The 20973-nt window shown below is 43.1% G+C and overlaps 1 protein-coding gene and 1 long non-coding RNA gene across 8 annotated transcripts in view; one reads left to right on the forward strand and one right to left on the reverse strand.

Moving 5' to 3' along the window:
* LOC117353868 overlaps positions 1–20973 on the forward strand; it is a 44277-nt gene that overhangs the window by 18698 nt on the left and 4606 nt on the right. The window lies entirely within an intron of this gene.
* The window catches only part of LARS2 (leucyl-tRNA synthetase 2, mitochondrial), a 201403-nt gene that overhangs the window by 12501 nt on the left and 167929 nt on the right, over positions 1–20973 (reverse strand). For 4 of the 5 annotated variants that reach the window (XM_033930320.1, XM_033930317.1, XM_033930318.1 and 1 more), the window contains 3 exons: positions 15672–15749; positions 6896–7007; positions 2297–2424 (listed from right to left, as the gene is read on the reverse strand). In XM_033930320.1, the coding sequence (XP_033786211.1) occupies positions 2297–2424; positions 6896–7007; positions 15672–15749 (318 nt within the window). Of the gene's footprint in view, positions 1–2296; positions 2425–6895; positions 7008–15671; positions 15750–20973 lie in introns of those variants that run through there. The other variant, XR_004538050.1, reaches the window with a different exon arrangement.

Here is a 20973-nt window from a genome sequence, read left to right on the forward strand (position 1 = left end):
TGGTGTCCAGGTTCATGCGGGGTCTTTTTAATGTGAAACCACCTATTGAAGCCCCTCCTGTTATCTGGGATCTCAATGTAGTTCTTTCCGCCTTAATGAAGCCTCCATTTGAACCTTTGGCTACCGCTTCTTTCAAGTTTCTCACTTGGAAGATACTTTTCCTTATTGCTCTTACCTCTGCCAGGAGGGTCAGTGAGCTACATGCACTAGTAGCGGATCCACCTTTTACAGTCTTCCATCATGACAAGGTGGTTCTACGTACACATCCAAAGTTTCTCCCTAAGGTTGTCTCTGAATTCCATCTCAACCAATCCATTGTTCTGCCTGTCTTCTTTCCGAAACCTCACTCGCATTCTGGAGAACAGGCTCTGCATACTTTGGACTGTAAGCGGGCTCTAGCTTACTATTTAGACCGTACTAAGCCCCACAGATCATCTCCCCAACTCTTTCTGTACTTTGATCCGAATAAATTAGGACGTCCTGTTACTAAACGTACATTGTCAAATTGGCTTGCAGCGTGCATTTCATTTTGTTATGCTCAGTCCGGACTGACACTGGAAGGTTCTGTCACGGCCCATAAAGTTAGAGCTATGGCAGCATCTGTGGCTTTCCTCCGTTCCACGCCTATTGAGGAAATCTGCAAGGCTGCTACATGGTCCTCAGTTCACACTTTTACATCTCACTATTGTCTGGATGCATTCTCCAGACGGGATGGACACTTCGGCCAATCTGTTTTGCAAAATTTGTTTTCCTAATGGCCAACCTTCCCTCCATCCCTCTTTTTGTTAGCTTGGAGGTCACCCATCAGTCAAGAATATGCTGCCTGCTTGTCCTGGGATAAAGCACAGTTACTTACCGAAACAGGTGTTATCCAGGGACAGCAGGCAGATATTCTTGCGTCCCACCCACCTCCACGGTTTGGCTTCTTAGCTGGCTTATCCTAACTGGGGACCGCGCGCCTCTGTCGGGCGGGAAGGCACTCGCGTGTGCGCGGTGCAGCCTGCTAGAACTTTCCAAGTTCTTAAGAGTGCAATCACTCTAAAATTGTCCGTACCGGGGCTCCGTCGGTGCCGTCACCCATCAGTCAAGAATATCTGCCTGCTGTCCCTGGATAACACCTGTTACGGTAAGTAACTGTGCTCTATTCGAGGATTGTGCAGATGGGATCAGATGTTTTGTGGGGACAGGGACCGAGCACATGTGGATGGGGAGGGGATGGGAACCGAGCTCATGGAGACGAAGTGGGGATGGGGACTGAGCTCACGGGGATGGGGCGGGGACAAATCTTTTCTCCCGTGTCATTCTCTACCTCACCTGGTCCATAGGTTAAGCTGGCCCTGGCCTCTGCTGATCCCAGTTTTCTACAGCTGGAGAGGCTGTAGGCATATCTGGGAAACTTCTGAGTTATGGTTGTCCTTAGATTTGGTGTGGATTAACTTTTTCTCTTCCATTTAACACATTTTCTCTATCATCCTTCATCTCCAGCATTCTCCTAGCACCAAACCAGTAACACTTTCTCTTCCTCCTCTTTGACCCCAGTAGTCTTACCCTGGTTAGACATAAGCAGAAAGGACTCTTGCAAGAAATTACATTCAGAAAAGAAAAGCTCTCTGCTTCCTCTTTCAGTTTCTCCCATCTAAGGCTGTATATACAAAACAGGATGGGAGGGGGAGGTGAGGCAAGGCGAGGCTGAGACTAATGCAGAGGAGCAAAAAGCTACTCTGCTCCTTAATCCAGTAACTTTCCTTCTATTGTTACTACCTTCCTGTTATGTAGGCATCAATTGAGGGGTGAAGCTGGGGTGGACAGGGAGGAAACAAAGAAAAGCTACTGATCTCTTACCCAGTCTGTTCCCTCCTTGTTTCTCCACTGCAGGGTTGATGCCAGTAGCTAGAAATTTCACTCAAGTCCTTGAGCTTTCAGATCAAACTCTGAGAGCTCCCAAATATGTGAAAAATCAAAGCCAGTATAGACAAAGCTTGCAAAACACTCTCCCCCTTGCCTCTGCTAAGTGCATAGTTTGAAAAGTAGCATTTTCTTCTGATCCAGACCGAACCTTTGACTGACTGATCCAGATTGCACCTTTGAAATGCACTACTGACATTATGCCCATAATTGAAATAGAATTTATTCCAGTTTTGTTAGTCCTTGCTATAAGAAAGAAAAGTGAAATACTTTATAAAACAGAATTCAGTCCATAAGGCATTTTACTCAACTATGCATATCACCATGACTTCACATTTAGGAATAAGACATTCAATCAGACAAAATCAAAGTTAAAGATGAAAATTCCTACCAATACAAGCATCTGTATTATGTCTGGCTGCTGGAGATACTCTGGGTCCACGTTGGGCCAAGACTGAAGCAGCACATCAGCATCCCACTTATATTTGGTGCACAGTTTATTAGGTACACATTCCATGCCTGTTATGCAAAACAAATTGTCACAATGTCAAATCAATACTGCAGCTACATTAAGACAGAAGATGAATCAGCAACAGTGGGGGCAGATTCAAGCACAGGTGATCAGGGAGGAGTCTCAGTGTATGAATAGTGGGGTAGGGGAAGAGGGATCAAGAAGTAGGATAAGAAAGGGGTAATAGGCTCAAGGACTGGCTGTTGTGAAGGAGAAGGAGACTGATGAACAGGGCAGGGGAAAATGAGTTCAATGAGGAATAGGGGAAGTTCAGAGACTAGAGGGGGTGTCAAGGATGCGAGATGGAGTGGGAAAGTAGTTCAAGTAATAGAGACTAGAGGAAACAAATGGTGTAAAGACTAGATCTTGGACGGGGGGTAGAATGCAGATGAAGGACTAAAAGATCATAAAGTATAATTGGGTTAGTAGGGAGAGGTCCTGAAAAGAGGTAGCAGAAAAGATCCGATATGGGAGGCATCACTGGTAGAAAAAAAATAGCTGGAATTGACAGTAGGGCCAAGGGCAATGGTCTCAAACTCATGGCCCGCCATGTACTATTTTGAGGCCCTCGGTGTGTTACCATTGTTCTGAAATGTTGCCCACCTCACTGCTGTAACCTCACGCAAGCACTTTCTTGCATCTGTACACAATTGTCCTCTCCACTCAACCTTACAATCGCGTACAAATGCAGGAAAGCGCGTGAGGTTACAGCAGTGAGGTGAGCAACGTTCCAGAAAGCACAATTACTTACCATAACAGCTGTTATCCAGGGACAGCAGGCAGCTATTATCACATATGGGTGACATCATCCACGGAGCCTGGATGCGGACAGCCTCGCAAGCAGACTTGCTTGTAGAAACTCGGAAGTTTCGAGTCTGCCGCACCGCACATGCGTGACTGCCTTGCCGCCCAACACAGGGCGAGTCTCCTCAGTTCAGATAGCGAGCAGGGGAGGTGGGTGGGTTGTGAAAATAGCTGCCTGCTGTCCCTGGATAACAACTGTTATGGAAAGTAACTGTGCTTTATCCCAGGACAAGCAGGCAGCCTATTCTGACATATGGGTGACCTCCAAGCTAACCAGAATGGGATGGTGGTAGTGTTGGCAACTTAGGAGAATAAATTTTGTAATACTCTCTGGCCAAAATGGCCATTCCATCTGGAGAAAACATCCAGACAATAGTGGACCAGGTAGTAGCTTTGCAAATTTCCTCAATAGGTGTGGATCTGAGGAAAGCCACTGAAGCTGCCATTGCTCTGACTTTGTGGGCTGTGACTCTACTCTATAGTTGTAATCCAGCCTGGGCATAGCAGAAAGAGATACAAGCAGTCATCCAGTTGGAGATGGTATGCTTAGAGATTGGATGTCCCAACTTGTTTGGATTGAAGGAGACAAAAAGTTGAGGAGCAAATCTGTGTGGTTTGGTGCGTTCTAAATAGAAGGCCAAAGCATGTTTACAGTCCAGAGTATGAAGAGCTGATTCTCCAGGATGAGAATGAGGCCTTGGAAAGTACAATAGATTGGTTGAGATGAAATTCTGAGACACTTTAGGCAAGAATTTAGGATAAGTACGAAGGACCACCTTGTCATGATGGAAAACAGTGAAAGGTGAATCAGCAACTAAAGTTTGCAGCTCACTGACTCTTCAAGCAGATGTGAGGGCAATAAGAAACACTACTTTCCAAGTGAGATATTTCAGATGAGCCATAGACATTGGCTCAAATAGAGGCTTCATCAATTGAGCAAGAACAACATTGAGATCCCAAATCACTGGAGGTGATTTGAGAGGAGGTTTGACATTGAAAAGTCCTTTCATAAATTTGGAATCCAATGGATGAGCAGAGAGGGGTTTCCCTTTAATAGACTGATGGAAAGCAGCAATTGCACTGAGATGGACTCGGATCAATGTAGACTTGAGGCCAGAGGTGGATAAGTGCAAAAGATAAGGAGGAATCTTGAGGCTCTTTATCATGAGAGATGCACCATGTAGAAAATCTAGTCCATTTTTGGTGGTAGTATTGTCTAGTGGCAGACTTTCTAGAAGCCTCTAAAATGTCTTATACAGGTTGAGAAAACTGAAGAGGAGTTATGTTGAGAGGTACTAAGCTGTCAGGTGCAGAGACTGCAGGTTGGAATGAAGTAGAGATCCTTGACTCTGTGTAAGCAGAGACGGAAAAACTGGTAGAAGGTATGGCTCCCTGCTGCTGAGTTGAAGTAGAAGGGAGTACCAAGGTTGTCTCGGCCACCGAGGAGCTATCAGAATCATGGTGGCATGATCGTTCTTTAACTTGACTAGTCTTGAGAATGAGAGGGAATGGAGGGAATGCGTACAGGAACAGATTTGTCCATTCCAGTAGAAAAGCATCTGCCTCGAGGCGATGAGGAGAATATATCCTGGAGCAGAACTGAGGCAGTTTGTGGTTGTGGGGCGATGCAAAGAGATCTATCTGAGGAGTTCCCCACTGAGAAAAAATGTGATGAAGAGGTGAGGAATTGAGTCTACATTTGTGAAGTTGCAGAAAATGACTCAATCTGTCCGCCAAACATTTTTTCGCCCCTTGGATGTAGACAGCTTTCAGGAAGGTGTTGTGGAGGATTACCCAGTCCCAAACCTTCAGAGCTTCTTGACAAAGGAAGAGAGATCCCGATCCTCCCTGTTTGTTGACATAGTACATGGCGACTTGGTTGTCTGTCCAAATGAGGACTACCTGGTCATGAAGATGTTGAAAAACTTTGAGAGCATTGAAGATCACTCTGAGTTCCAACAGATTGATATGACACTGACAATCCGTGCTGGACCAGTGGTCTTGAGTACGGAGACCGTTGAGGTGAGCCCCTCAAGCATAGGTCGAGGAATGTGTCATGAGGACCTTCTGATGAGGTGGCGTCTGAAACAGTAAACTTCTGGAGAGATTGGAAGAGAGCATCCACCAGCGGAAGACTGTCTCAATGAAGGAGTGACTGTAATGTGTCGAAAGTGGTTCGCAAACCTGTGTCCACTGAGATGCCAGAGTCCACTGAGGAATTCTGAGGTGAAATCTGGTAAAAGAAGTCACGTGAACTGTGGAGGCCATGTGACCTAGTAGTACCATCATGTCTCGGTGAGAGTGAAGAGCGGGAAGACACTTTGTGACAGAGCTGAAGAAGAGCATCCAGACGTTGTTGAGGGAGGAATGCTTTTAGTTGGATAGTGTCCAGAACAGCTCCAATGAATTGTAGATTCTAAGAGGGCTGAAGTTGGGATTTGGGAAAGTTGATTTCGAATCCCAAGCTTTGTAAGAACCATGTAGTCCATTGGGTCGCTACAATAATCTCCTGAGATGTTGAATCTTTGATGAGCCAGTCATCTAGGTAAGGAAACACCTGAAGACCATGGTTCCTTAGAGCTGCTGCTACCACAATAGGCACTTGGTAAACACTCTGGGAGATGATGCCAGGCCAAAGGGTAGCACTCTGTACTGATAATGCAGATTCCGTACCCAAAATCTGAGGTACTGATGGGAGGCCGGTTGAATGGGAATGTGAGTGTAAGCCTCCTTGAGATCTAGAGAACATAACCAATCGTTCTGATCTAGAATGGGGTAAAGGGACGCCAGGGACAGCATGAAAAATTTTTCTTTGACTAAAAATTTGTTGAGAGCCCTGAGACCCAGAATGGATCGCAGATCGCCCGTCTTTTTCGGAACTAGGAAGTAACGGGAGTAAAACCCCCTGTGCTGCTGTTCCAAAAGAACTTCCTTGATGGCACGGAGATGAAGCAAAGCTTCAGCTTCCTGAAGAAGATGGGTGGTCTGGGATGGATTGGAAGGATACTCTTTTGGAGGAAGCTCTGGTGGAACCTGATTGAAATGAAGAGAGTATCCTTCTCTGATGATTGACAACACCCAAAGGTCGAATGTAATGGTCTCCCATCAATGGTAAAAATGATGGACACAACTTCCCATGGGTGGAAGGGAGGACAGAGGCAGAACGATGGAGGTTATGCTCTGTTTGAGACAGTCAAAAAGGCTACGCAGCCTTAGGTGCAGCAGAAGGCTGAGGTTTCTGTTGCTTCTGCTGCTGTTGTTTCTTGGGAGGTACTCGAGTGTAAGGAGCTGCCCTAGGACGATAATGCCTCTGGAAGGATGGAAGAGGTCGAGAAGGTTTTGCAGGAGCAGGCCTTGGCTTTGGTCTGACAAGTTGTTTGGGCAGGGGGTGCCGTTTCGCGTGCGCCGCTGGCCTCGGGGGGGTTGGGGGGTGGGAACGTATCAAAGCGAGTTTCCATTATTTCCTATGGGGTAACTCGCTTTGATATACGAGTATTTTGGTTTACGAGCATGCTTCTGGAAAAAATTATGCTCGTAAACCAAGGTTCCACTGTATGTACTATTTCAAGGGATTCAATATAACTTGGAAATAAAACCTCTGGTCTAGATAACTGCTTAGGAACCAATTTCTATTCCTTTCTATCAGCTATTAATAAGTATGTTTCTGTAATGTACCTTTCCACAGTTCTGATGCTAAATATGGAACCATAGGTGCAATCATGATGCAGAGGGCAGCCAAGGCATCTTCAAATTCAGCACTGTGCAGAATGAGGCGTTGATGAGTTTCCTATAGGAAAGAAAGGAGAACACTGAATTATAGGTATTAAACATACATTACAAATCCCCCCGCAAAAAAACTCCAACTCCCAAAAACAAGCTGTAGATCAGGAGGAACTGACACAATGCAGCTTGTTACTGCACCCTAAAGATGAACAGCTAAGCTGAATTACATAACAGACCGAAGATAGGTACAGATTTCTTGGTACTGGATCTGTTGATTTAGGACAAAAATAAAATGTACAATCTAATAAATGTATTTAGTTCTTTACCAACAGAATGCAATAATTTTTGGTACTGTTAGCTGTAATAATCATCTGATTTTCTAGGCACATGCCTTTTTCTTACGTTCTTCAACTAGGCAAGTGACCAAACAAAGCTTCGCCAGCCTTATCAGACATTGCCCATAAGAAACATCTTTTGAATGCATGGCATGGTAGCTGCCTGGCTTACAGCTTACACTTCTCCTTCAGCAATCGCGGTTTCAATTATTCACAGTTTTTAGCTTGTTGGCTCTTCCCCCCCAAATTCCATCAGCTTGCATAGAGAAATCGCCGATTCCCAGCATTTTTTTCTTTAGGAACAGGCCAGGTCTCTCACCATTTTATTCACGGTTTCACCATATTCATGATGGTTTTTAATAGAAAACAGCGAATAACATATGAAAAAGTTATTTGTGATTTTTATTTATTCACGGGTCTGTTAATCCCCTATCATAGCGAATACAGAGAGAGAAGTGTATTTGATAAATCATTAAAAAAGAAAGAAGTGGGCTGCTGACTAGTTCGGTTGAATGCCACCATTTGGAGTACCTCCTCATACGGTTTTATTACCTCTTACCTTGAAGTTATAATGCCCAAGCGGAGAGGAAAGAGTTCCACTATGATCTCACGGAGCTCTGGAGCGGCCGCTTTGGATAATATTGAGGAGCTTCTGTGGCGGATGCAGGGAGCTTCGCGGCAAGTGGGGACTTCCCCGCTGGGGATGCTCCGTGTGAACGATGTGGAGGCGATCACCTTGGGCCTTGAGACCACCCTTAGTCCCAACACTAGGGCGCCACCTCCTGTTCCAAGGAGCTCTACTTGCACCGGAGGCCGGAAAGACTACTGAGGGGAGCTTGGAGCTAGACTCCCTGCATTTGCAGGAGAGCCTAGGAGAGCCTAAGCGTGGATATCGAGGAAGAAACGGTGAAAGGAGCTGGCAGTATCCAGGAGGGCATACGATGAGGGACCAAGCCAGCTGGTGAGGAGGCAAGTATTAAATTTTCTATTTCTCAATTACAAAAACCCCAGGAGGTTACTTTAGACGCGATTTGGGACCTAGTCGCTAATCTTCCTAAATCGATAAACCCACATTTTCAGCAGATAGAAGAGAAAATAAAGTCCCAGACAAGTGAAATTGAAAAACTAAAAACTGAAATGGCTGGTTCTAAATCAGCAACGGACAACATTAGTCAGGATGTTAGAATTACTAAACAAGTTCAAGAAACTATTATCAAAGACAATATAAATCTCAGAAGGAAAGTAGAATTTCACTTTAAGAAACAACAATCTGAGATTAGTGAACTTTCCTAGGGTAACTATGGTAACCCCTAGGGAAATGTTGAAGTTTTGGAAGTTACAGAGGAGGTTATACCTCCATTTTCACAAGTCTACTACCTGCCTAATAATCCTCAAAATCAACAAGGAAACAGACAGGAGACTGAAGTACTCATAACACGAATCCCTTCACTTCAAGACTATGAAAAAACTTTCTTCTAAGACTATTCTTTAAAAATAGACAGAAAGAATGTTTAGGTTTGAAAATTCAAATGTACCCCGATTTGTCTAGGGATACCCAAAAGCGTCGTAGAGAATTTCTATTGTTAAAACCAGGAGTACTAGACTTTCTATTTACGCCACCCATGTAAATGCGTTGTACACTATTCTTCACAAAAATTTGTCTTTTTGAACTCTTTCAACTGTCTACGTTTCTCTCTATGTCATGTATGGAAACAGAAAAAGATAAGACCTAAAGTCCTAAAATGAGAAACAGTGATTTTCCCTCTGTTCAGCTAATCTAGCCTATGTTCTATTTAAGTTTTCCTTAGTTCGCTTAATATATCTTGAATCTACTAAAGGTGGACTTGAGCTGGGGACTAAGCTAATAATTTTGTTCTTAAGAACATAAGAATTGCCAACTCCGGATCAGACCTTAGGTCCATCAAGTCCAGCGATCCGCACACGCGGAGGCCCCGCCAGGTGTACCCTGGCATAGATTTAGTCCCCATATCACTCTATGCTTCTCATAGGGAGATGTGCATCTAGTTTACCCTTACCCGTATCGCTCTATGCCACTCATAAGGAGATGTACATCTAGCTTACCCTTAAATCCTAGAACGGTGGATTCCGCAATTATCTCCTCTGGGAGAGCATTCCAGGTGCCCACCACTTGCTGCGTGAAACAGAACTTCCTGATATTTGTCCTGGACTTGTCCCCCCTCAGCTTTAGTCCATGCCTTAGCTTGTTTATTGATTATATGGAATAATGTTTTTTCTTTCGTATGTTTAGATCCTGCTTTCTGTACAAGTTTATACTTGATATGTTTAATCTAAAATTGATAAATAAATAAATAAAAAAAAGAAAGAAGCATGTACCCTAGGATATAAGGGAACACAACAGAAAAGCTAGTGAGTTGCTGCAGTGGTCTGAGGGGGAAAGTGTGGAGGACCTTTTATATAAAATTTATATCACATCTCAGCAAGACAACACTACAGCAAAAAAATGGTAGGAAGGAAAATGCTACACACATACTGGCTGCATGTTCTCATGATAAAAATGTAGTCACCAGTAGCTTATACACTTAGGCTAAAGACAGTGGCAGTGTGAAACTTCAAAACAAACACCTCTGGTACTGGCTATAGCAAACTTGTTCATGGACCCACTGTAGAAGGGTCTCCTTGTCCATTTGGCATTTCTTCTCAAGTTCTCTCCATGTCAATCATTCATCTTCCCTCTTCATCCCTTTCTGCACTGTTCAGTATCTCCCCTCTGTGTTTCTGCCAGTAATCCTCCTGCTCTGTTGATAATCTCCCTTCTCTATGTCCTTATTCTTGCCCTGTTTAACCATCTTGCCTCTGTATCCATATCCCTCTACCTCTGTTCAGCTTTGCCCTTCTATCCCTATCCTTCCTCCTCCATGGTCAGCATGTTTTCATCTCTCTTTCTACCCTGCTGTTTGCTTCTCTCCCTGGGTATCAGCAGCTCTAATACTTCTCTCATGTCCTGCCCCCTCCCCTTTTGTCCCATCGTCCAATCGCATCTTCAGGGTACAGCAACTTTCTTTCTACCCTCCTGTCCCTCCCATCATCCTTGAGGGTTAACAAATGTTTCCTTCCCTCCTGCCCCCCCCAATCTAGGCGTCAGCATCTCTCTCTTCCTTTCCTCCTGTCTCCCCCTCCCCTGCCAGCCCCAGGGCCAGCATTTTACTTCTTCCCTCTGTCCCCCAAATCCTGGCATCTTTCTCTCCTTCCCTCCCTCTTGAGGTCCAGCAAGTGTCTCTCTCTCTCCCTCCCTCTCTGCCACCACACCAATTTGCTGGTCCAGCATTGTTTTGATTCCTACTTCTGCAAATTCTGACACCTCTTCCTCCCCTCTTGTGGCTCAGCATTTCTTACTCTCCATGCCCCAACCTCTCAGTGAAGACTGCCTGTATAGCATAAAGTGTATAGCTGTATAGCATTAAAGCCATGCTGTCCCCATTGGTGTAGGCCCCTTTCCCTCTGCCACGTCCCATCTTCTCTGATGGCCACCCATGGCCAATTATTTTAAACACCATCCCATATAAAAAGGGATTGGCGGAGCACCACTCTAGGAGCTGCATCTGGGGCAGACTGCCCCTGTCCCCCTTGGTATACCACTGCCTGAGGAAGGGAATTTTGTTTTCCAAAAGTTAATTTAAAAAATGTATTAAAATTAGTCCAATAAAAAGCTTACCTTATTTCCATTTTCTGTTTATAAATGTTTATCGATGCAGCTACAATACTACTTTATTCTAAAGCAACAAAAATTAAAAAAAAAATTTTTCTACCTATTGTCATCTCTGGTTTCTGCTTTTTTCATCTTCTCTTCATTCTCCATTCCAGTCAGGGTCCACCCTCTTTCTCTGTACCTTTCATTTTTCTCTTTCAGTCTCCACTCTTTCTTCTCCTTTCCTTCCCACCCCAACTGGTCTGGTATCTGCTTCTCTTCCCTCTCTCTGTCTATGCTCTGGCATCTCAGTTTCCTTCCCTCCCCACATGCCCTGGCATCTCTTTCCTTGTCAGCTTTCTAATTGCTCATTTGATTTGGACAACAGAGCTGTATGAAGGGACACAGGGTTGAAATAAGTAATCAGGCCTAAGACAGCAGCAGAGAACACGGCAAATATACATACGTGCACTGCCTCCTCTTTTCATGCAATTGAGCAATGGAGGAGAGCCACTGGTGCCATTGTAGAATTCTGCATAGCAAATGCACAGTTCTGCGCAGATGGGGAATCCTGCAAAAATTCTGCTCTGCACAGCTGCATAAAAGTTGCCTAGGAGTAATAGCTGGCTACAGTGGACAGCCATTTTTCTCAGCACCTGCTATCAAGAATGATCAGTGCACAGAACCAATTCCAAGCACCTACAGAGTTTAGTACACCTGTTTTACTTGTTAAACTTCACTCAGAATATAATAAGGTTTTTAATGCACTAAAACAAGAATAAAAATGTTTGCTAAAATTAGTATACCTCCATGCAAATCACATTTAAATGAAGGGGGTTAGCTATTATTTACCAATGTAGGAAGACACTTAAAAGTGTTTAACATTTAGTTTTTTTATGCTGTAAATCTACCCCGGCTTAATTTTAGTAAATCCCCAGGTATAGAGGTCATACACTCAGGTTTCTCAGTTCCAAAGTGGGCTCCTACGCCCGAGAACAAGGTCCAGAACCATGCTGGCACATTTGAATAAACTAACACTAGCATAATTCCATCTCTATATCAGAAGCAAATTTCCTGGGTGAAACAGTACTAACCATTGGAACTTCAGATTTGAAAATTATACTGGGAACCACATATTTGTGATCTCCAACCTAGACGACCTATGTCTGGGACCTTGCTTCAGGACCACTAAGTCAGCAACCCTAGGACTGGAGAACACTCCCCTGCTCACTCACTCAGCCCATCTACCAACCTTCTAACTCACCCCCATAGAAGCTCATTTGCAGGACTTAATTTTTATCTTCCTTCCTTTTTCATTTCTTTTCACTTTTTGCCCCCCCCCCCCCCGATGTGTTACCCATATATGTTCTCTTTTTTCTTTTAATTATTGTAGTTCATTATTGTAGTTCATCCCCCCTCTCCTTTTGAATTTTGTATGTATATATTATTTTGTATTAATCTACCATGGTGTTTCCCCCCATTTTAAAATTTGTAATACGCTTTGAAATATTTGACAACGTGTGCACATCAAATTTTAATAAAAACTTGAAACTCCCATACTTACCTTCCACGGTTCCTCTTATTTTCGGTACCAGCATTTAAAAACGTTAGAGATTCAGTGGACCTCACTGACATGAGCTGACACCCTGCCATTTTTCAAATATCAACAATTTAGCAGAAGTCAGTGACGTCATTGAATCCTAAACCATTTTTAAAAGGGATGGTATTAAATATAGTGGAACCCTGAAAAAGTTCAATACACTGAGATCTTTGGGGAGGGGGAGTTGACTTTCTGGTCTTGGAGCACAGTCCCTATAATTCAGGCAGAATCAGAGAGCTTTCAATTTTATAAATTAAATTAAAGGTACATATGTGTTAAACTATTAACCTCATAACAAAACAATAAAATTAATGAACTTCATTACCATTTGTAACCCACCTTCCAATGTAAAAAGGTATAAAAGTGAGTCTTTGCACTCTTGCTTTTGCATATATTTTGCAATAGCATGCATTTTTTAGTTCAGTTTTATTATTTGCAATGCTACTTTTCCCTGGAACAAATCAAAGTGGTGTAAAATTAAACATAATAAATAATAATACAATACCAAAGAAACAAATTAAAACAAGCCAACATCGGACAATCATTCTGAAAAATAATAAAACTGAATTAGTAATTTGGGTTTTACATTTACTTGCCTTTTCCAAATCCATGCTGAAGGGAAGTTACAATTCAGATACCATAGTTCTTTCCCTGCCCAAGAGAGCTTACATAAAGTTTTAAGTGATGTATGTATGTGCTTGAAATGAACTGCTGAAGATAAGGAATTTCTACGGGGAAAGTTGTATTTAAGACCTGGTTCTTAGTCCAATGTTATAACTACTAAACTACCCCTTAATTTAAATACTATAGGGCTCATAATAAAAAACAAACAAACAACAAACCGTCCAAAAAGTGACCTAAATCGGTACTTGGACAATCAAAAAGCCAGATCGTCCAAGTACCGATAATCAAAGCTGGTTTTAGACATATCTAAAACCAGCTTAGGCCTTTCCCCTGCCTCTAAATGCCTAGAGCGAAAAGAGGCGTTTTTAGAGAAGAGGAAAGGGCGGGAGGTGGGCTGACCTAGACTTAGTCATACAGCAAGTATAACCAAAAACTTGAGCAGGTTGCCCAGTCGGGACTTAGACCAAGTCAAAACAGGTATAAGTTCCAAATAGGGGCCACTGAGCTGATCACGGCTGCTACAATCAGCTCAGCAGCCCCAGCAACCTGCCCACCCCCCACCACAACGATTGTGGCGAGAGAGATGGCTCACCTCCCCTGCCGCGATTGCATTTCCCCCCCCCTCGAACTGCTGCGACCCATAGCAGGAGAGATGCCCAATATCTCCTGCTGTGATCGCGATCCACCCTGAACCCCGAAACAATGCCGGCGGGAGGTAGCCCAACCCCTCCTGCCGAGGCAACCTGCAACACCCACACCCCTCTCAAATATGAGGAGGGAGCCCAGGTCCTCCTGCCCACGACGCACCCCACCCCCCTAAAATACAGGCAGAAGGGATCTCAGGCCTTCCTGCCCACAATGCACCCCCTCCGAACCCCCAATCTCCCCCCTCTTAACTTACATGAAGTTGGCCGGATGGACAGCCTCCGAATGGCGGGCCTAGGGCCTGATTGGGCCAGGTGCCTAAGGCCCCACCCACAGGAGGAGCCTTAGGTACCTAGGCCAACTGGAATTGGCCCAGTTGCCTTAGGCCCCTCCTGTGGGTGGGTCCTTAGGCACATGGGCTGGGTTGGCCCCATATGCCTAAGGCCCCACCCACAGGAGGAGCCTTAGATACCTGGGCCAACTGGAATTGGCCCAGTTGCCTTAGGCCCCTCCTGTGGGTGGGGCCTTAGGCACATGGGCTGGGTTGGCCCCATGTGCCTAAGGCCCCGCCCACAGGAGGGGCCTAAAGCAACTGGGCCAATTCCAGTTGGCCTAGGCGCCTAAGGCTCCTCCTGTGGGCTGGGCCTTAGGCGCCTGGCCCAATCAGGCCCTAGACCCGCCATTCGGAGGTTGTCCATCCGGCTAACTTCATGTAAGTTAAGAGGGGGGTTGCGGGCAGACCTGCCGGGTAGACAGACTTGGGACATGTCCGTCCGTTCAACTTCATGTAAGTTAAGGGGGATATTAGGGGGGTTTGGGGGTTCAGGGGGAGTTAAAGGGGGGGGGCGATCAGGGGTTTGGAGGGGCGGTCGCGGAGTGTGTGTGTCATGGGCAGGAGGGCCTGGGCTCCCTCCTGCCCGTATTATTTTGGGGTGTCGCCTCGGCAGGAGGGGTTGGGCTCCCTCCTGCCAGTATTATTTCGGGGTTTGGGGTGGATCGCGATCACAATAGGAGAGATTGGACATCTCTCCTGCTGCAATCGTTGCCGGGTGGGAGGGGGGATTCTGTAACCAGTGGTTTTTTTGACAGACACCGGTTACAGAATTCAGCTTTTAGGCGAAGGACTGGCCCCTCCTTTGCCTAAAATGTCTTGTTTTGGGCGTTTGGGACTTGGGCAATTTTTTGGTTGATAAAGTGTTCTAAGTTTAGACATAGTGGTGGTCTGGGGGATTAAACTGCTGAACGTAGATGTAGGCCATTCTCAAAAAAACCCTCATTTTGGACTTTTTTTTTGAGAATGGACAGTTTTCCTGCTGCTACTTTCAGCGTTTAGGGCCTTAGGCCAAAAGGGGACTTAGATTTTTTTTTTATTATGCTCCTCCACTTGTTCAATGCATCAGGTGTTCACTTGTTTTCTAATGCACAAATAAAGAAAAGGCACACTAGATCTTAGAACACATCCTGGCACACTGCCAGGGGCAGCCTACCAAATAAGACATTGCAACACATCACTGGCTGCCACCATTTTGAATGATGAGAGCACTAAAAGCAGAAGAGAGTGGACATGGCTCTTGACTTTCATCTTTTTGAGGTGGGTGACAAGGGTCTGAGGGTGGTTTGAGGAGGGGTCACACTAAACCACTGGTTTCCAACCCTGTCCTGGTGGACCACCAACTAGTTGGGTTTTCAGGATAGCCCTAATGAATATGCACGAGAGAGATTTGCATATAATGGAGGCGACAGGCATACAAATCTGCCCCATGCGTATTCACTTGTACCCACAGCAGCATTCTGTATCCTGAGTCATGTGGTAGGTAAGGGAGTGCAAAATTAAACATACATTGAAACTAAACTTACTGAAAGTTTGTTGCTAAGGGCCATCAGTCGGGAAATTGCAGCATTGAACAAATAATCCTTGGTGAAGTAAGTGGTTACCTAGGGGGGGAAAATAAACCCAGTTAATTCCTTTATTTAAGTTTCAAGTTTATTAGGTTTTTTATATACCGCCTATCAAGGTTGTCTAAGTGGTTTTACAATCAGGTACTCGAGTATTTTCCCTATCTGTCCCGGTGGGCTCACAATCTATCTAACGTACCTGGGGCTATGGAGGACTGAGTGACTTGCACAGGGTCACAAGGAGCAGCACGGGGTTTGAACCCACAACCCCAGAGTGCTGAGGCTGTAGCTCCAACCACTGCGCCACACACTCCTCCTGTTTAGCTAATCAACGCTGGGTTTTACTAAACAGCACTAGAGGTTTTAGCAAAATAAATGCTCCGACGCTCATAACTCTAAAAACCTCTAGTGCTATTTAGTAAAAGGAGCCCCAAATTAACACAAAGGCAGATTCTTCTGTTAAAGTCAAGCCAGGGCAATTCACAAAAGAGTCGAGCACTTCTTTGTGAATAATTTTTACATTTGATTTTATAAACTATAACTGCAACAGTACTAAGAACAGACTCTTATAGCAGCTGGATTTGTATGGATAGGTGGCAAGTAGTTGATTGTGCTACGCTTGGACAGGTCATCTTTTTGGCATTTATTGCCTTTTTGTCTGCAAGCACTTGTTGCTTTTTTGTCTCCTGTGGATTTATTTGTCCCCGCTCCTGATGAAAGACACCAAAATGGAGCTCTGTGAAGGGGTGACAGAAACCTGATGGGATTTTGCCAAGTCGGTGTTATACAGCTAATATTTATTTTATTTATTTAAAAAATTTACATACCGCATACAACTATGCGGTTTCCATATCACATACATAAAATCTTGTTTTCCCTGCGATTTCTACATATAACATAGACATGTCTAGTCAACATCATAAACATCCCCCAATATAAAGTGTCAGTATATCGAGTCAAAACAAAATTCACCAATTAAAAAAAAATTGACGTCAGATCAAATGATCAATTCCAAAGTAGATAGCCAAACCAATTCTCATTTGCATGCAAAGCGAGTCAAATTCCAACAATTCAGAAATACAAACATGCTTTAAGTCATACATTACTGTCAGGGAAATCTAAAGAGAATATTATCAGATGGAATAAGCATTAGCATAGGAAGACATTGGCAAATTGCGTTTTCAGCATTTTCTTGAAATTCATCCTCCCAATACAGAATAGCAGGATACCAGACAGGGCATTCCATAATTCTACACTAGCCACAGATATCATTGATGCTCCAATCCTAACATGCATAATCGAATTAAACTCAGCTAAGTGAACTGCATTCAAGATTACTTGATGATCATTCAAAGTTTTTTGGTTCAATGCTAGTTTGGGGCATTTAAAGTGCTCCATTTTTTCCTCCCACTTTGAATCTTTAAGCGTGTGGTTTTTCTTTCTTCACAGTTTGTGCACTTATATTTGAAATTATTTCATATAGGGCTCATATAGACTTTTTGTCTGTTACTTGTCATCATTGAGCTCCTGCCCGGGGCGAAGTTAAAGCGTATGGTAGATTGCCCGTATTGAGGTGTTATTATTTAACATTTGCTTTTATGTCCACATGGTGACATTGTTCTCAGTGGAAGTTAAAAGTTTTTTGCCAATTGTTCTGGTTATTTATTCTATATTATTGGCATTTACAGTTTGGTTCCTTTTATAGCCAAATATTATAATAACCAGAAATCCTAACAGAAATAGAAGTGGGTCTCTCTGGCCAGATAGGCAATTTACTCACTGCATCATCCAAATTGCAGGTGAAATTTAATGTGGACAAATGCAAAGTGATGCACATTGAGAAGAATAACCCAAATCATAGTTACCAGATGCTAGGGTCCACCTTGGGGGTCAGAGCCTAAGAAAGAGACCTGGGTGCCACTGTAGACAATATACTGAAATCTTCTGTCCAAAGTGTGACAACAGCCAAAAAAGCAAACAAAAATGCTAGGAATTATTAGAAAAGGGATGGTAAACAAGACTGTATTGCTCAAAAGTGCAACCTCACCTTGAGTATTGTGTTCAATTCTGGTCACTGTATCTCAAAAAAGATAAAGTGGAACTAGAAACGATTCAAAGAAGAGCGATCAAGTGATAAAGGGGATGGAACTCCCATGAGGAAAGACTAAAGAGGTTAGGGCTCTTCAGCTTGGAAAAGAAATGGCTGAGGGGAGATATGACTGAAATCTACAAAATCCTGAATGGCGTAGAATGGGTACAAGTGGATCAACTTTTTACTCCATCAAAAATTACAAAGGCTAGGAGACACTCAAAGTTACAGGGAAATATTTTTAAAACTAACAGGAGGAAAACTTTTTTCACTCAGAGAATAGTTAAGCTCTGGAACACATTGCCAGAGGATGAGGTAAAAGCGGTTAACTGGTTTAAAAAAAGGTTTGGACAAGTTCCTGGAGGAAAGTCCATAGTTTGCTATTGAGACAGACATGGGGGAAGCCACTACTTGCCCTGGATTGATAACATGGAATGTTGCTACTGTTTGGGTGTCTGTCAGGCACTTGTTACCCGGATTGGCCATTGTGAAGACAAGATATTGGGCTAGAAGAACCATTGGTCTGATCCTGTATGGCTATTCTTATGTTAAAATATTAATCAGAACAGAAATGAGAGAGATTGAAGGAGCCTCCCAAAAACATCAGTGGTAGCCTTACATTGTATTATATAACAAAATGAAAAAACCTGATGGTTACCTATCAATTAAATACAATATATAGAACCACCAAAATGACACTGGAGGTAATTCTTTTCTCTTTCTTTCTTTTTATCTATTTATAAACAGGAACAAGCCTCAGAATATTGAGTATTAAGTTTCTGAAATGAATTGTGAGGTCTAAATAGTTTTTAGTATTGATGAACTACATAGTCCCTTTAGTATTAAATAGTAGTTTTAATGTAAATCATTGAAGAAATAAAATTTATTTAATGTTAGAAAGAAGGTAGGGAGGATGGGCTCAAGCCAGTGATGTGAATGTGAGTAAGAGAAAAGAAGTGTCTTTCTCTTTGAAAGAACCACAAATGGGTGAGAAGTTAATACTCAATATTCTGAAGCTTGTTCCCGTTTATAAATAGATAAAAAGAAAGAAAGAAAGAGAAAAGAATTATCTCATTTTGGTAGCCTTACATTGTATACCATGTTGGCAATCAGCATTCAGTTCTAATGTGGTCTGGATTGGATCCAAGATGGTGTCTGGCTGGACGCGCTGAGATGCCGCTCTGAAGATTTTTCTTAAAACAATTTTCAATAATTCGCAAGTGGTTCTTTTACTTACCCGATGCCTAAACGGAGGGGCCGTAGCACCGCTGGTGCCTCGCGGCCCACGGCCACCCCCGCGGCTGGAGACATCGGGGAACTCATCAGGCGGATGCAGGGTATTTTTTCGGCGTCGGAGGGAGGCCCGCAGAGGAGTAGCGGCGTCAGTGAGGCCGTGGAGATTCCTCCGGGATTGGAGACATCGTTGAGCCCCGACGTTAGGGCGCCGCCCCAGCAACCTCAGCTAAGCAGCTCTCCAAGGGGTAAGGTAACCCCGGAGGTCGGGGTCTTGTCTTCCCCTGAGGCAAGTAGTCCATCACAGAGCCTGCTGACAGGAGCTCCTATGGATATGAGCTCCTTTGAAGAAGCTGAGGGGGAATCATCTGAGAGGCGAGTTAACCTTCAGGGACAGCGTAAAGTTATTCAACTGGACGGTGAGCACTATGACATTTCTTTACCTGTATTTTCTTTGGAAAAACCCTCAGAAGTAACTCTGGACTCACTATGGGATCTTATGGCCGGACTAGTGAAGACCATAAGTCCCAAACTTCAGTTAATTGAGGGGAAATTATCTCAACATTCTACTGAACTTAAAGATTTGAAAAAGGATATGACTGCCTCTAATTTCTCGGTTCAAAAGCTTGAACAGGACATTAAATCATCCAAACAATTACAGGAATCTTTAATGAAAGACAATATCAATCTTAGAAGAAAAATGGAGAACTTAGAAAATAACTCTAGATACAATAACTTAAGAATCATTAATTTTCCTAAGCTTCCACTGACACCTCCTAGAGAAATGTTTAAAAGATATTTTCTTGAAGTTTTGGGGGCCTCAGAAGATTCATTACCTCCTTTATCACGAGTCTATTATTTACCTAATAAGACTAAATTACCAAAAAAGCCGTCGGATCAAGGACTATTGGATGTATCAGAGTTATTGGAAAAATCAGATAAAGAGGTTGTAGAACCGAGTACTTTGATTATAACAGTAGCTCTCTCTATTGATAAAGTATGGTTGTTAAAACTGTTCTTTAAAAATAGACAGAAAGAATTTATGGGTTGTAAAGTCCAGGTATTTCCTGATTTATCACGAGAGACGCAAAGGCGTCGTCGTGAATTTCTTTTGTTGAAGCCAGGTGTTATATCTTTGGGTGCTACTTTTTATTTGCGACACCCTTGTAAATGTATAGTCCATCACCGATCAGTTAAATATGTTTTCTTTGAGCCTAATCAGTTGACTTCTTTTTTAGCGCTCTCCCGATTGGAGGTAGAAAAATCATAAGCTCTATGACTATAGGTTAATCCCAGCAATCAGCCTTCCAGCTAACTTTATGAAAGAGTGTACATTAAGTTCAATTCTTTAATTTTGGCTTTATTTTATAAGAAATCTTGGATCCAATTTAGAGGACTTGAGCATTTTAGTTAATATATGATTTAATGTTATTGGAATGTTTCTTGCTTTATCTAGAATTGCTAATTTGCTTTCTGTACAAGGTATTCTTGATTATATGATTTGAAAATCAATAAATATATTTAAACACACTAATGTGGTCTGGAAACTAGATATCTACAGCACTTCAGAGTTCAATAATCTGTACACTCACTCCATGCAATATTATGTTAAAATGTATTACTTCTTCTTTTCTCAACTGTTATACAATAAGCCATAATGGCATTACACCTTGTCTCAAATAAGCTGCATTCTGGTATTTAAATAAATTTAGATAAATTTAAGGAAAACCTTAAATGCATCCTCTTTAAAGATGCATATGAATACTAAATGATCTCAGGGTCTGCCCTAGCTGATATCTGTATTGATCCCATTCAACTTTTAACATGATTTCCCTCACTGCCCTCTTGTCTTTAACCTTATAGAAACATATAGAAACAGAGTATGACGGCAGAAAAGGGCCTTCGGCCCAACAAATCTGCCCACTCGAATAACCCACCCCC

Source organism: Geotrypetes seraphini, chromosome 2 (genome assembly GCF_902459505.1).
Source record: "Geotrypetes seraphini chromosome 2, aGeoSer1.1, whole genome shotgun sequence".
NCBI classification, from domain to species: Eukaryota; Metazoa; Chordata; class Amphibia; order Gymnophiona; family Dermophiidae; genus Geotrypetes; species Geotrypetes seraphini.